At 45.3% G+C, this 14,258-nt stretch overlaps 1 protein-coding gene across 1 annotated transcript; it reads right to left on the reverse strand.

Annotated features, from left to right (window-relative positions):
- Positions 1–13,012: 13,012 nt before the first annotated feature.
- MYCTH_2067168 (uncharacterized protein) lies at positions 13,013–13,848 on the reverse strand (the record flags this gene model as incomplete). The annotated part of the gene is made up of 3 exons (XM_003665501.1): positions 13,013–13,102; positions 13,215–13,570; positions 13,641–13,848. The coding sequence occupies 3 exons, from the start codon at positions 13,846–13,848 to the stop codon at positions 13,013–13,015; spliced, it is 654 nt and encodes a 217-aa protein (XP_003665549.1).
- Between the last annotated feature and the right edge of the window lie 410 nt (positions 13,849–14,258).

Genomic DNA, 14,258 nt, shown 5'->3' on the forward strand with positions numbered 1-14,258 from the left:
GACAGAACAAAGGGAGTGGTAACAACGTGTGACGAACCCAACTCAGACTGCTTCTGAAAGGGTCCAGACGGAGGTGGGTGAAGCGGGACAAGCAGGCAGGTCGTCTGAGGGATTCGGTGAAGCCAAAGGGTTCACAACAACACTTAGAGTTGTCTCTCACAGTAATCAGCAATGCTTGGTATGAGTACTGTGATTGTGATTGTTACCACTGGTGAACTCCCAGAGTTCGCCAGAACGAGTGACTATATACAATTTCCTTGTCCTTTCCCCCTTGAGTCTTGATCGTGCGATCGCTGCTGCGATCCTGCGATCGTTACCCAAGTGCTCGTCTTGATCGAAGTGCGATCACTGCGATCACTTCCTGATTGGTCCTTAGGTCTTGTGGTTCCTGATTGGTTCTGTGCGCCTTGCCGGGTCGCCTTATGCAGCCAAATCGTGACATTAGAAGATTATCACTGCCAAGACTAAGGTCTTTACTAGTGATAATAACATATCACCGTCAACAACACGGAATCACGGAGCGAAAGGAGAAGTAATATTAGTAATAACTATTAAAGAAAGACAGATAATTATATATATATAGCTAGCTAGTCACTTATTATAGTAGGCTCTAGGAGTTTACTAGTGATAGTAACCTAACCTACAATCACAGCACTTATACCAAGTATTACTAACTACTATAGGAGATAACTCTAGTGTTATTATAAACCCTTTAGCTTTACCAAATCCCTTAGACAACCTATACGCTTGTCCCGCTTGATTTACCTTCGTCTAAACCCTTTTAGAAGAAGTTTGAGCTAGGTTTGTTACACGTTGCTATCACTCCCTTTGTTCTGTCATAGTTTAGGACGAAGGTGATTTCGACCTTGACATCGATATAACTACTAACGTCACGGCCGAATAGCTGCTTGCCTAGCTTGGTCAACTCTAGCAGCAGATTTAGGAGTTAGACCAGAGAGATAAGGTTGCTTAAGCTTAGATCAAGGAACTCGAGAACGGCAAAAAGCACTCGTAGAAGCTGGTTAACGAGGCCTATGCCAAAATTAAGGCACTCAAAGGCGCCAAAGCAAGCTATATCAAGATCGAACTACCTAGCAAATACGGAGGAACCAAGGAGGATCTCGTAAGATTCCTAACAAACCTCTAATCCTACTTCTGGCTTAATGATAACAAGTTTCTAGATGATAAAGCTAAAGTCCTCTATATAGCTATAAGACTAGAGGGTAAGGCACTTAGATAGTTTGAGCCCATATAGAATGACTATCTTACTAAGGAAGACAAAGACAACCGAGACGTGTTTATATAGGTAGTCTTTTGATCTTACGACCGTTTTAAAGAAGAGCTTTAGAAGGTTTTTAGCGACAAAGACGAGAAGATTTATACGTAAGAAAGACTTGCTAGTCTTCGATAGACTAAGTTAGTAGCCTCTTATACTATATAGTTTAGATAGGATATACTCAAGTCTTAGCTTAATAATAAGGCGTTAATATAACTATTCTATAATAGCCTAAAGGAAAAGATTAAAGATAAGCTATATAAGTACGACTAGCCTAAGACCCTGAACGAATATATCGTATAGGCTATTAGAATCGATAATCGACTTTATACGCGAGAGTAGTAGAAACGAGGTCAAATAAATAGAACTATAGTTAAGGCTAATGATAAAAAAAAACGAGTATACGTTAGCACCTTATATAGGATATATCCTAGAGCTATAGATATAGATATAACATAGAAGCAGGATTAAAAGAAGACAACTAAAGACAAGTCTAATATTACCTACTATAACTATAGAAAGAAAGGGCATTATAAGCAAGAATATCGAAGCCCGAAGAAAGAGTAGAAAATAATCCCTAGAAAGGAAATTATAGCTATCGACAAAAACACTAAGAATGTCATCGAAGTAGCGGCTACAAGCTATAAAGATAGGGATAGCGATATAGATAGTCTTAGACACGACGGCGACGGTGAAAACAAATAAGCACCGTACTCCGAACTAGTCATAGTAGACCTAGAGACAGGTCTTGCCAAATAGGACACGGCAGGAGAGTATACACTACTAATTTCGATTCTCCCAGCCCTAAGGTAGTAGGGTTTCACAGTCATATAGAGGCAGGATAGATCGTAGACGACCGATACCTAAGGAATCGAAAGACCTGGACCTAATGTTTTATTCCTCTAGGAACGAATCGAATGGTATCGTAATAAAGTTTTCTGGCTTAATATAGAACTATACAAACGGGATAGACGCTTAATTCGACTTACCTAGTAGAGCGATAAGATAAGGGATAAGATAAGGGAACTCTAACGTATCGTAGAAACTATCAAAGGGGAACAGCCTGTGACGTACGATAGGCCCGATAGCTATACCGGGCATTTTGACGATTAGTAACTTAGCTATAACGTACAGAACCCTAAGTACTAGTTTATATACGTGAACTACGGAAAAGATAAACATATATAGGAAAACTACTAGAAGAAATACTCCTACCTTAGCATCGGAGTACCTATGGTCTACATATAGTAAGAAGGATTTGGAAATGAATTCTGATACCTTCTAGGCAACACTACACGACTATACCTGTAACATAAGGCATATATATAAGTACCCTAGTTCCAGTATATATTATATAAATGCTGATACTACTTTTACGACAAATTCGAAAATAATCACTAGCTAACCTAATAAGGAAATGAGAATAGAAGCCTCTACCCTATAGAATAGGTCTATAATATAGGAAACAGAGCGGCCGAATTGCTCTAGAAGATCAAAGCCCGCGATCTAGAAGGTATCACGGTAGTACTAAAACGAGCCTAGCCTAGGTACTACGGAATAGGACGAGATATATAGGACTCGTGCTAGAGTAACGACTGCCTCTACCACGCGGACAAAAAGAAATTGCGGATCTAGGAGCTTCAGATAAAGCTATAGTATATATAACGAAAAGTAGAATAGACCTAATGGTAGGAAGCTATAAGCACTTAATGGCTTATAGAAATAAGTACGATTAACGAAGCTACTATTAGCCAAATAACTAAAGAGGTTAGCACTGACCTAGGAAACGGGTCAGGGCTCTTCGAGGGGCCCGAAAACCATTAACGCCCGTATAGTAGCGAGTAGTAGCGTAGTATAGGAGGAACTAGCGTAAGAAACCACTATATTAAGACCTCCCGGCAGAAATATAGGAAATCGCTACAATCTTTAGACGACGGCGGCAAGACAAGTAACTATAGATAACAGCACAATAGAGATAGTATAAAATGCTCGTACTAGTAGATAGTAGAGCAGAGATAAACCTGATTTCGCTAACGCTTATAAATTAGCTACAGATACCTTAGAGAATGAAGCGGAAGTATAGTATAGTCAAAGGGCCATTTCTAACGTAATAGGTATATAGGGAGACTAAACCGATTAATATTACTATAGTAGGGAAGACTATAGTAGTCGTATTTAGTATTATAGATATAGGTAATGATAAAGATATAATATTAGGGTTACCATAGTATAAAGATTACGACCTAGACATTAGCTAGAAGAATAATAACTACCTACAACCCCGAACAGAGTTATATTTGACTAGCAAGATAGGGAGCACGTAAGGATCACGAGCAGACGATGCTCAAAGGAAGGCATATCCTACAGATCTACCACAAGAGACAAACAGTGGTAGGCAGACTACTACAGACTCTAGAAGAAGCGGTATAACAATACCGACGTTACGATAGGAAGAACGAGCTAAACCGCCAATAGCTATTCTCTCCGTTGACGAATACGGAGCACTATAACTAGAGTAGTAGGTTAAGACAGGAGAAATCGCTAGTATTGCTATAGACAGAACCAAGTTCGTATATTATGAGAAAGCCGAGAGACGAGACAAGACTAGGGAAGTACTAAAGGAATACGAAGGATACCTAGCATTCGAACCGAAGTATCTAAAAGGACTACCAGAGCACGGCCTATAGGATTACGAGATTAAACTCAAGGAAGGAGTATGACTAAAGTTCTTTAAGATTTACTATACGAGCTAGACACAGAACGAAGAACTTAAGCGATATTTGGAGGAGAACTTTCGAAGAGGATATATCTGCCCGTCGATATTGCTAGTAGGCTACCTAATCCTATTTGTACCTAAGAAAGACGGAAAGCTACGGTTATATGTCGACTATTAGTAACTTAACAAACAGACCGTGAAAAACCAATACCCGTTACTACTGATCTCACGGCTCCAAGATCAGTTAGCAGGAGCCTAATATTTTACGTATCTTGACTTGCCATTGGCCTATAACTATATATAGATCAAAGAAGGTAATAAGTAGAAAACGGCCTTTAGGATACCTTATAGCTATTATAAGTATCTTGTTATACTATTTAGACTGATAAACGCGCTAGTAACGTTTTAAGCCCTAATTAATTAAGCTATCTGACCCTTTCTTAACAAATTTACGGTATATTATCTCGATAATATACTCATCTTCTCCAAAACAATAGATAAATACCAGAAGTATATAAAAGTAATGCTAGACATATTATACGCGTATAAGCTATTAGTCAACAAGGAAAAGAGCGAATTTTATATTAGGAAAACGGTGTTTTTAAGATACGAAATATCCCTAGGACAAATCCGGATAGAACCCTTAAAGGTTAAAGCTATTAAGGATTAGCTATAACTAACGTTAGTTATAGAAGTATAAAGTTTCATCGGGTTTACGAACTTCTACCAGATGTTCATTAGGAACTTTAGAGCAATCGTACAACCTTTACACGAACTTACTAGGAAGAACGCTAAATTCCAATAGGAAGAGTAATACGAGTAAGCATTTATACAGATCCACGACGCCATTACTAAAGATCTAATACTAGTGCTACCAGACCCTAAGAAGCCATTTAAGGTGGAAACGGACGCTTTAGACTACGCTATTGGAGGATAATTAGGATAACAAGACAAACAAGGGAAGCTATATCCTATAGCCTTCTTTTTAAAGAAGCTCGATAGACTATATCTTAATTATCTGATCTATAACAAGGAACTACTTACGATTATTAAAGCTTTTAAGGAATAGCAACTATACCTTAATAGCACGATTAAACTAGTATAAGTATATACGGATTATGAGAATTTACAGTATTTTACGATAATAAAGGAGCTTAATAGATAATAAATACGATAGGTAGAATTCCTTATAGAATTCAATTTTGAGATCTGCTATAAGAAGGGCAAAGAGAACGTACAAGCAGACGCCTTAAGCCGATGAACGGATTATACGGAAGGACAAACGGAAACAACGCCACCGTTATTCAAGGAACGAATAGACGGAACGCTATATCATAAAACGTAGACACCTATAGAAGATAATCTACTCGACTCGTTCTTAGAATGTTACGTAATCTTTCGAGAAGAAAGGATTAACGAGGTATAGTATCAAGCAATACCCGGACTGGTAGTACCTGACGGAGTAGAAGAAAAAGATAAGAAACTCTAGTATCGAGGTAAAGTATATATCTATGATGGGGATTAATAGCTACAAATGATTCGAGAACTCTATAAATTGAAACTCAGAGGATATAAAGGAGTCACAAAGACTATTATACAAGTTAAGAAATACTACGACTTTCTATAGCTAATGACACGAGTTAAGGAAGTCGTATAGAGCTACGATATCTACAATCGAAGTAAAACAGCACAACACAAACCATATAGGCTACTCTAGCTACTGCCAATAGCTAATAAACCATAGAGTTCAATTACGATAGACTTTATTACGAAACTACTAGAATCTAAAGACATAGCTACAGGGGTAATCTACAATAGTATTCTTACTATAGTAGATTGCCTAACTAAATAGGTATACTTCTTTCCCTATAAGGAGTCCTAGATAGCTAAATAGCTTGTAAATATGATCTATTAGTAAGTCGTATTAGTACACGCTTAGCTATAGGAATAGATCACCGATAGAGACACCAAGTTCGTATCAAAGTTCTAGTAAGCGTTAATATAGCGATTAGGCGTTAATAGCAAGTTGTTAACGGCATATTACCTATAGACTAATAGACAAATAGAGCGACTAAACCAAGTTATCGAGTAGTACCTTCGTTCTTACATTAACTACTAGCAAGACGACTAGGTCATACTATTACTAATAGCATAACTCGCTTATAATATAATACCAACAGAAACGACCAAAGTCACACCATTCTTCGTAAACTACAGATATAAAGCAGACCTTAGGCAAGGACTAGAGGTTATAGTACCGAGAGTAGCAGTTAAAGCGGAACAAATATATACACTATACAAGAAGCTCAAAAACAAACTTAAGTTTATTAGAACTAGAATAAAGAACTACTATAACAAATATAGGCTCAAGGGACCTTGCCTAGAGAAAGGAGATAAAGTTTACCTAATCGTACGAAACTTATAAACTAAACGACTAAGCACAAAGCTAGACTTTAAGAAGGTTAGACCCTTTATTATTAAGGAACGAATTTCGACATCTAACTACTAACTATCGTTACTATCATCTATACGATTACAGATAGATGTTTTTTATATTTCACTTCTCGAACCAACGCCAAAGAACGCCGAAATCGCTATAAATATTAAAGCAAAGGATAAAGAGGAAGAATAGGACATCGAAGAAATTCTAGATTTACATATTATTAATAGGGAACTATAGTATCTAGTCAAATAGCTTAATTTTAGACTAAAAGATAACTTATAGAAACTAGTTAAGAATTTGAACTGCCTTAAGAAACTAGAACAGTTCCACTAGCAGAACCCGGATCGACCAAAGGAAAACCTAGGACAGAACCAAAGACAGCGCCCTAGTTGTCACGAATAAGCACATGGGCGGCCTGGCAGGCTGCAGCCAGGACGCGGGACATTCCGACAGCCAATCACTTGACGGACCAATCAGAAGATTATCACCGCCAAGACTAAGGTCTTCACTGGTGATAATAACATGTCACCGTCGACAACGCAGAATCACGAAGTGAAAGGAGGAGTGGTACTGGTGATAACTATTGAAGAAGGACAGACAATTATGTATATATAGCTAGCTAGTCACTCGTTATGGTGGACTCTGGGAAGTTCACCAGTGGTAACAATCACAATCACAGTACTCATACCAAGCATTGCTGATTACTGTGAGAGACAACTCTAAGTGTTGTTGTGAACCCTTTGGCTTCACCGAATCCCTCAGACGACCTGCCTGCTTGTCCCGCTTCACCCACCTCCGTCTGGACCCTTTCAGAAGCAGTCTGAGTTGGGTTCGTCACACGTTGTTACCACTCCCTTTGTTCTGTCATGGTTCAGAACGGAGGAGACCTCGACCTCGACACCGACATGGATACCAACGTCACGGCCGAACAACTGCTCGCCCAGCTTGGTCAACTCCAGCAGCGGATCCAGGAGTTGGACCAGAGAGACAAGGCTGCTCAAGCTCGAATCAAGGAACTCGAGAACCGCGAAAAGTACTCGCAGAAGTTGGTCAACGAGGCCTACGCCAAAATCGAGGCACTCGAGGGCGCCAAAGCGAAGCGCATCAAGATCGAACCACCTGGCAAATACGGAGGAACCAAGGAGGATCTCGCAGGATTCTTGACAAACCTCCGATCCTACTTCCGGCTCAATGACGACAAGTTTCCGGACGACAAAGCCAAAGTCCTCTACGCAGCCACGAGACTAGAGGGCAAGGCACTCAGATGGTTCGAGCCTACGTGGAACGACTATCTCACCGAGGAAGACGAAGACGACCGAGACGCGTTCACGCAGGCAGTCTTTCGATCCTACGACCGTTTCGAAGAAGAGCTTCGGAAGGTCTTTGGCGACAAAGACGAGAAAATCCATGCGCAAGAAAGACTCGCCAATCTCCGACAGACCAAGTCAGCAGCCTCCTACGCCGCACAGTTCAGACAGGACATGCTCAAGTCTCAGCTTAACGACGAGGCGTTGATGCAATTGTTCTATAACGGCTTGAAGGAAAAGGTCAAGGACGAGCTGTACAAGTACGATCGGCCTGAGACTCTGGACGAATACATCGCGCAGGCCATCAGGATCGATGATCGACTCTACGCACGAGAGCAGCAGAAACGAGGTCGAATGAACGGAACCACGGTTAAGGCCAACGACAAGAAAAAGCGAGCGTACGTCAGTACCTCGTACGGGACGCACCCCGGAGCCATGGATGTGGATGCAGCGCAGAAGCAGGACCAGAAGAAGACGGCCAAAGACAAGTCTAATGTTACCTGCTACAACTGCGGAAAGAAAGGGCACTACAAGCGAGAATGCCGAAGCCCGAAGAAAGAATGGAAACCAACCCCTGGAAAGGAAATTGCGGCCATCGACGAAACCACCAAGGACGTCATCGAAGTAGCGGCCACGAGCTACGAAGACAAGGGCAGTGACACGGACAGTCTCGGACACGACGGCAACGGTGAAGACGAACAAGCACCGTACTCCGAACTGGTCACTGTGGACCCAGAGACAGGTCTTGCCGAATGGGACATGGCAGGAGAATATGCACCGCCAGTTTCGATTCTCCCAGCCTTGAGGCAGTGGGGTCTCACAGTCACGCAGAGGCGGGATGGATCGTGGACAACCGACACCCAAGGAATCGAAAGACCCGGACCCAATGCTCTATTCCTCCAGGAACGAATCGAATGGTACCGCAACGAAGTTTTCCGACTCAACACGGAACTGCGCGAACGGGATGGGCGCTTGACTCGACTCGCCCAGCAGAGCGAAGAGATGAAGGACGAAATGAGGGAACTCCGACGTATCGTGGAAGCCATCAAAGGAGAACAGCCTGTGACATATGATGGGCCCGATAGCTACGCCGAGTACCTTGACGATCAGCAACTCAGCAACGACGTGCGGAACCCAGAATACCAGTTCATGCGCGCGAACCGCGGAAAAGACGAACGCACGTGGGAAAGCTACTGGAAGAAACACTCCTATGTCAGCACTGGAGTACCTACGGTCCACGTACAATGGGAAGGATTCGGGAAAGAATTCCAATACCTCCCAGGCGACGCCATGCGACTGCACCCTCGACACGAGGCACATGCGCAAGTGCCCTGGTTTCAGTGTGTGGCACACGAATGTCGATATCACTTCCGCGACAAATTCGAAAACAATCATTGGCCGACCCGACAGGAAAACGGGGACGGAGGCTTACGCCCTGTGGAATGGGTCTACGATGCAGGAAACAGAGCGGCCGAATTGCTCTGGAAGATCGAAGCCCGCAATTCAGAAAGCATCACGATAGTTCCAAGACGAGCCTGGCCTAGGCACTGCGGAACCGGACGAGACACATGGGACTCGTGCTGGAGCAACGATTGCCTCTATCACGCGGACGAAAAGAAATTGCGAATTCGGGAGCTTCAGACGAAGCTATGGCACGCACGACGGAAAGCAGAACGGACCCAATGGTGGGAAGCCGCAAGCACTCAATGGCTCACGGAAATGAGCACGATCGACGAAGCCGCTATCAGCCGAACAACCGAAGAGGTCAGCACTGACCTGGGAAACGGGTCAGGGCCCTTCGAGGGGCCCGGAAACCATTAACGCCCGTGCAGCGGCAAGTGGTAGCGCAGTACAGGAGGAACTGGCGCAAGGGACCACTATATCGAGACCTCCCGGCAGAAACATGGGAAATCGCTGCAATCTTTGGACGACGGCGGCAAGACAAGCGACTGTGGATAACAGCACAATGGAGACAGCACGAAATGCTCGCACTAGTGGACAGTGGAGCAGAGATGAATCTGATTTCGCCGACACTTGTGAATCAGCTACGGATACCCTGGAGAATGAAGCGGAAGCATGGCATAGTCAAAGGGCCATTTCCGACGCAATGGGTACGCAGAGAGACCGAACCGATCGACATCACTGTGGCAGGGAAGACCACAGCAGTCGTATTCAGCATCGTGGACATGGGCAACGACAAAGACATGATATTGGGGTTACCATGGCATGAAGATTACGACCCGGACATCAGCTGGAAGAATGGTGGCCACCTGCGACCCCGAACGGAGTCGTATTCGACCAGCAAGATGGGGAGCGCGCAAGGATCGCGAGCGGACGATGCTCAAGGAAAGGCATGTCCTACGGATCCACCGCAAGAGACGGACAGTGGCAGGCAGACCACTACGGACTCTGGAAGAGGCGGCACAACGACATCGATATTGCGACAGGAGGAACGAGCTGAATCGCCGATAGCTGTTCTCTCCGTTGACGAATGCGGAGCACTGCAATTGGAGCAGTGGGTTGAGACAGGAGAAATCGCCAGTATCGCCATGGACGGAACCAAGTTCGCATACTATCAGAAAACCGAGAGACGAGACAAGACTGGGGAAGTACCGAAGGAGTATGAGGGACACCCAGCATTCGAACCGAAACATCTGGAAGGATTACCAGAACACGGCCCATGGGATCACGAGATCAAGCTCAAGGAAGGAGCACGACTGAAGTTCTTCAAGATTTACCACACGAGCCAGACGCAGAACGAAGAACTTAAGCGATATTTGGAGGAGAACCTTCGAAGAGGACATATCCGCCCGTCGACATCGCCAGCAGGCTACCCAATCCTGTTTGTGCCAAAGAAAGACGGAAAGCTACGGTTATGTGTCGACTATCGGCAACTCAACGAACAGACCGTGAAAAACCGATACCCGTTACCGCTGATCTCACGGCTCCGAGATCAGTTGGCAGGAGCCCAATATTTCACGCGTCTTGACTTGCCATCGGCCTACAACCACATACGGATCAAAGAAGGCGACGAGTGGAAAACGGCCTTTAGGACACCCTATGGCCACTACGAGTACCTCGTCATGCCATTCGGACTTACGAACGCGCCGGCAACGTTCCAAGCCCTGATTGATCAAGCTATCCAACCCTTTCTCGACAAATTTGCGGTATGTTATCTCGACGACATACTCATCTTCTCCAAGACGATGGACGAACACCGGAGGCACGTGAAAGCAGTGCTGGACGCGCTGCACGCGTACAAGCTATCAGTCAACAAGGGAAAGAGCGAATTCCATGTCAGGAAGACAGTCTTTTTGGGATACGAAATATCCCCCGGACAAATCCGGATGGAACCTTCAAAGGTTGAAGCCATCAAGAATTGGCCACAACCAGCGTCAGCCACGGAAGTACGAAGTTTCATCGGATTTGCGAACTTCTACCGGATGTTCATCAGGAACTTTGGAGCGATCGCACGACCTTTGCACGAACTCACCAAGAAGAATGCTGAATTCCAATGGGAAGAGCAACACGAGCAAGCATTCACGCAAATCCGCGACGCCATTACCGAAGATCCAGTACTGGTACTGCCAGACCCCAAGAAGCCATTCGAGGTGGAAACGGACGCTTCAGACTACGCCATCGGAGGACAATTGGGACAACGAGACGAACAAGGGAAGCTACATCCTGTAGCCTTCTTTTCAAAGAAGCTCGACGGACCACGTCTCAATTATCCGATCCACGACAAGGAACTACTTGCGATTGTCGAAGCTTTCAAGGAATGGCGACCATACCTCAGCGGCACGATTGAACCGGTACAAGTGTATACGGATCACAAGAACTTGCGATACTTCACGACGACGAAGGAACTCAACGGACGACAAATACGATGGGCAGAATTCCTCGCGGAATTCAACTTCGAGATCCGCTACAAGAAGGGCAAAGAAAACGCACGAGCAGACATTTTAAGCCGACGAACGGATCACACGAAAGGACGAACGGGAACAACACCACCGTTGTTCAAGGAACGAACAGACGGGACGTTGCACCACGAAACGCAGACACCCGTGGAAGATGATCCACTTGACTCGTTCCTAGAATGCTGCGCAATCTTTCGAGAGGAAAGGATCAACGAGGCACAGTATCAAGCAGCACCCGGACCAGTGGTACCTGACGGAGTGGAAGAAAGAGATGGGAAACTCTGGTACCGAGACAAAGCGTACATCCACGACAAGGATCAACAGCTGCGAATGATTCGAGAACTCCACGAATCAAAACTCGGAGGACACAAAGGAGTCACGAAGACTGTCGCACAAGTCAAGAAGCACTACGACTTTCCACAGTTAACGGCACGAGTTAAGGAAGTCGTACGGAACTGCGACATCTGCAATCGGAGCAAAACGGCACGACACAAGCCGTACGGGCTACTTCAGCCACTACCAACAGCTGACAAACCATGGAGTTCAGTTGCGATGGACTTCATCACGAAGCTGCCAGAATCCAAGGACACAGCCACAGGAGTGACCTACGACAGTATTCTTACTGTAGTAGATCGCCTGACTAAGTGGGCATATTTCTTTCCCTACAAGGAGTCCTGGACAGCGGAACAGTTGGCAGACGTGATCTATCGGCAAGTTGCATCAGTGCATGCTTGGCCGCAAGAATGGATCACCGACAGAGACACCAAGTTCGCATCGAAGTTCTGGCAAGCGTTAATGCAACGATTAGGCGTCAACAGCAAGCTGTCAACGGCATATCACCCGCAGACCGACGGACAAACGGAGCGACTAAACCAAGTTGTTGAGCAATACCTCCGCTCTTACGTCAATTACCAACAAGACGACTGGGTCATGCTGTTACCAACAGCACAACTCGCCTACAACACGACGCCGACAGAAACGACCAAAGTCACACCGTTCTTCGCGAACTACGGATATGAAGCAGACCTTAGGCAAGGACCAGAGGTCACAGTGCCGAGAGCAGCAGTCAAAGCAGAACAGATGCACGCACTGCATGAAAAGCTCAAAAAGGAACTCGAGTTTGTCAAGACCAGAATGAAGAACTACTACGACAAACACAGGCTCGAGGGACCTCGCCTAGAGAGGGGAGACAAAGTCTACCTGATCGCACGAAACTTGCAAACCAAACGACCAAGCACGAAGCTGGACTTCAAGAAGGTCGGACCCTTCGTTATCAAAGAACGAATCTCGACATCCAACTACCGACTATCGTTACCGTCATCTATGCGACTACGGACGGATGTTTTTCATATTTCACTTCTCGAACCAGCACCAAAGAACGCCAAGGTTGCCACGCACATCGAAGCAGAGGACGAAGAGGAAGAATGGGACGTCGAAGAAATTCTGGATTCACGCATCATCAACGGGGAACTGCAGTACCTGGTCAAATGGCTTGATTTTGGACCAGAGGACAACTCATGGGAACCAGTCAAGAATTTGAACTGCCCTGAGAAACTGGAACAGTTCCACCGGCAGAATCCGGATCGACCAAAGGAAAACCCGGGACAGAACCAAAGACGGCGCCCCAGTCGACAGCATCGACGGCATCATTAATCTGTGACGAGGGCATAGCAGGCGTCTCTTGCCGCTCAACCTCCTCCAACTCGTCCAAGGTCGACAGACCACGCGCCACCATGTCGGCACCTTTCTCCACCAAAAACTCCTTCTGCTGACGAAGACGCCGGAGCCGCGCAAGCTTTTCGGACAACTCGCGCTGGGCTTCTTCCAGACGGCGTTGAGATTCATCCAGCTCAAGTTCGGCACGACGTTCAGCATCCTTGATGCGACGCTGCTCCTGGAGAATGCGATCCACTAGAACGAACATCAGGAATCACATTCAAAAAAAAAAAAAAAAAAAAAAAGAAGAAGAAAACGTGCTTACAGGAAGAAAGCGGTATGCCAGAGCCATCGCAAGAACGACCTCGACGAACGCAGGCTTCGCAACGCTTCGTACGCGCGATCATTTTGCAAACGAGGCCTTGCGACGCGCACCAAGAGCAAGGCATAACGACAAAACCGTTCTCAGCGATGTTCTGAGCAAGGGAAGCACGGTAACGTGCAGAATGCGACTTCCGTTTCTCTATCGGCATTTTGTCAACATGGCGACCACGACGCAGAAACAGGGAGAATGCAGTACTCACAAGCGAAGGGTTGTTGGCGCTATTTGAAACGGCCTAAGAGGGCTTTCGGGTCGAAAGCCTTGAAGGAGGGGCATCGTGTCACGAATAAGCACATGGGCGGCCTGGCAGGCTGCAGCCAGGACGCGGGACATTCCGACAGCCAATCACTTGACGGACCAATCAGAAGATTATCACCGCCAAGACTAAGGTCTTCACTGGTGATAATAACATGTCACCGTCGACAACGCAGAATCACGAAGTGAAAGGAGGAGTGGTACTGGTGATAACTATTGAAGAAGGACAGACAATTATGTATATATAGCTAGCTAGTCACTCGTTATGGTGGACTCTGGGAAGTTCACCAGTGGTAACAATCACAA

Source organism: Thermothelomyces thermophilus, chromosome 5 (genome assembly GCF_000226095.1).
Source record: "Thermothelomyces thermophilus ATCC 42464 chromosome 5, complete sequence".
In the NCBI taxonomy this organism is placed as follows: Eukaryota; Fungi; Ascomycota; class Sordariomycetes; order Sordariales; family Chaetomiaceae; genus Thermothelomyces; species Thermothelomyces thermophilus.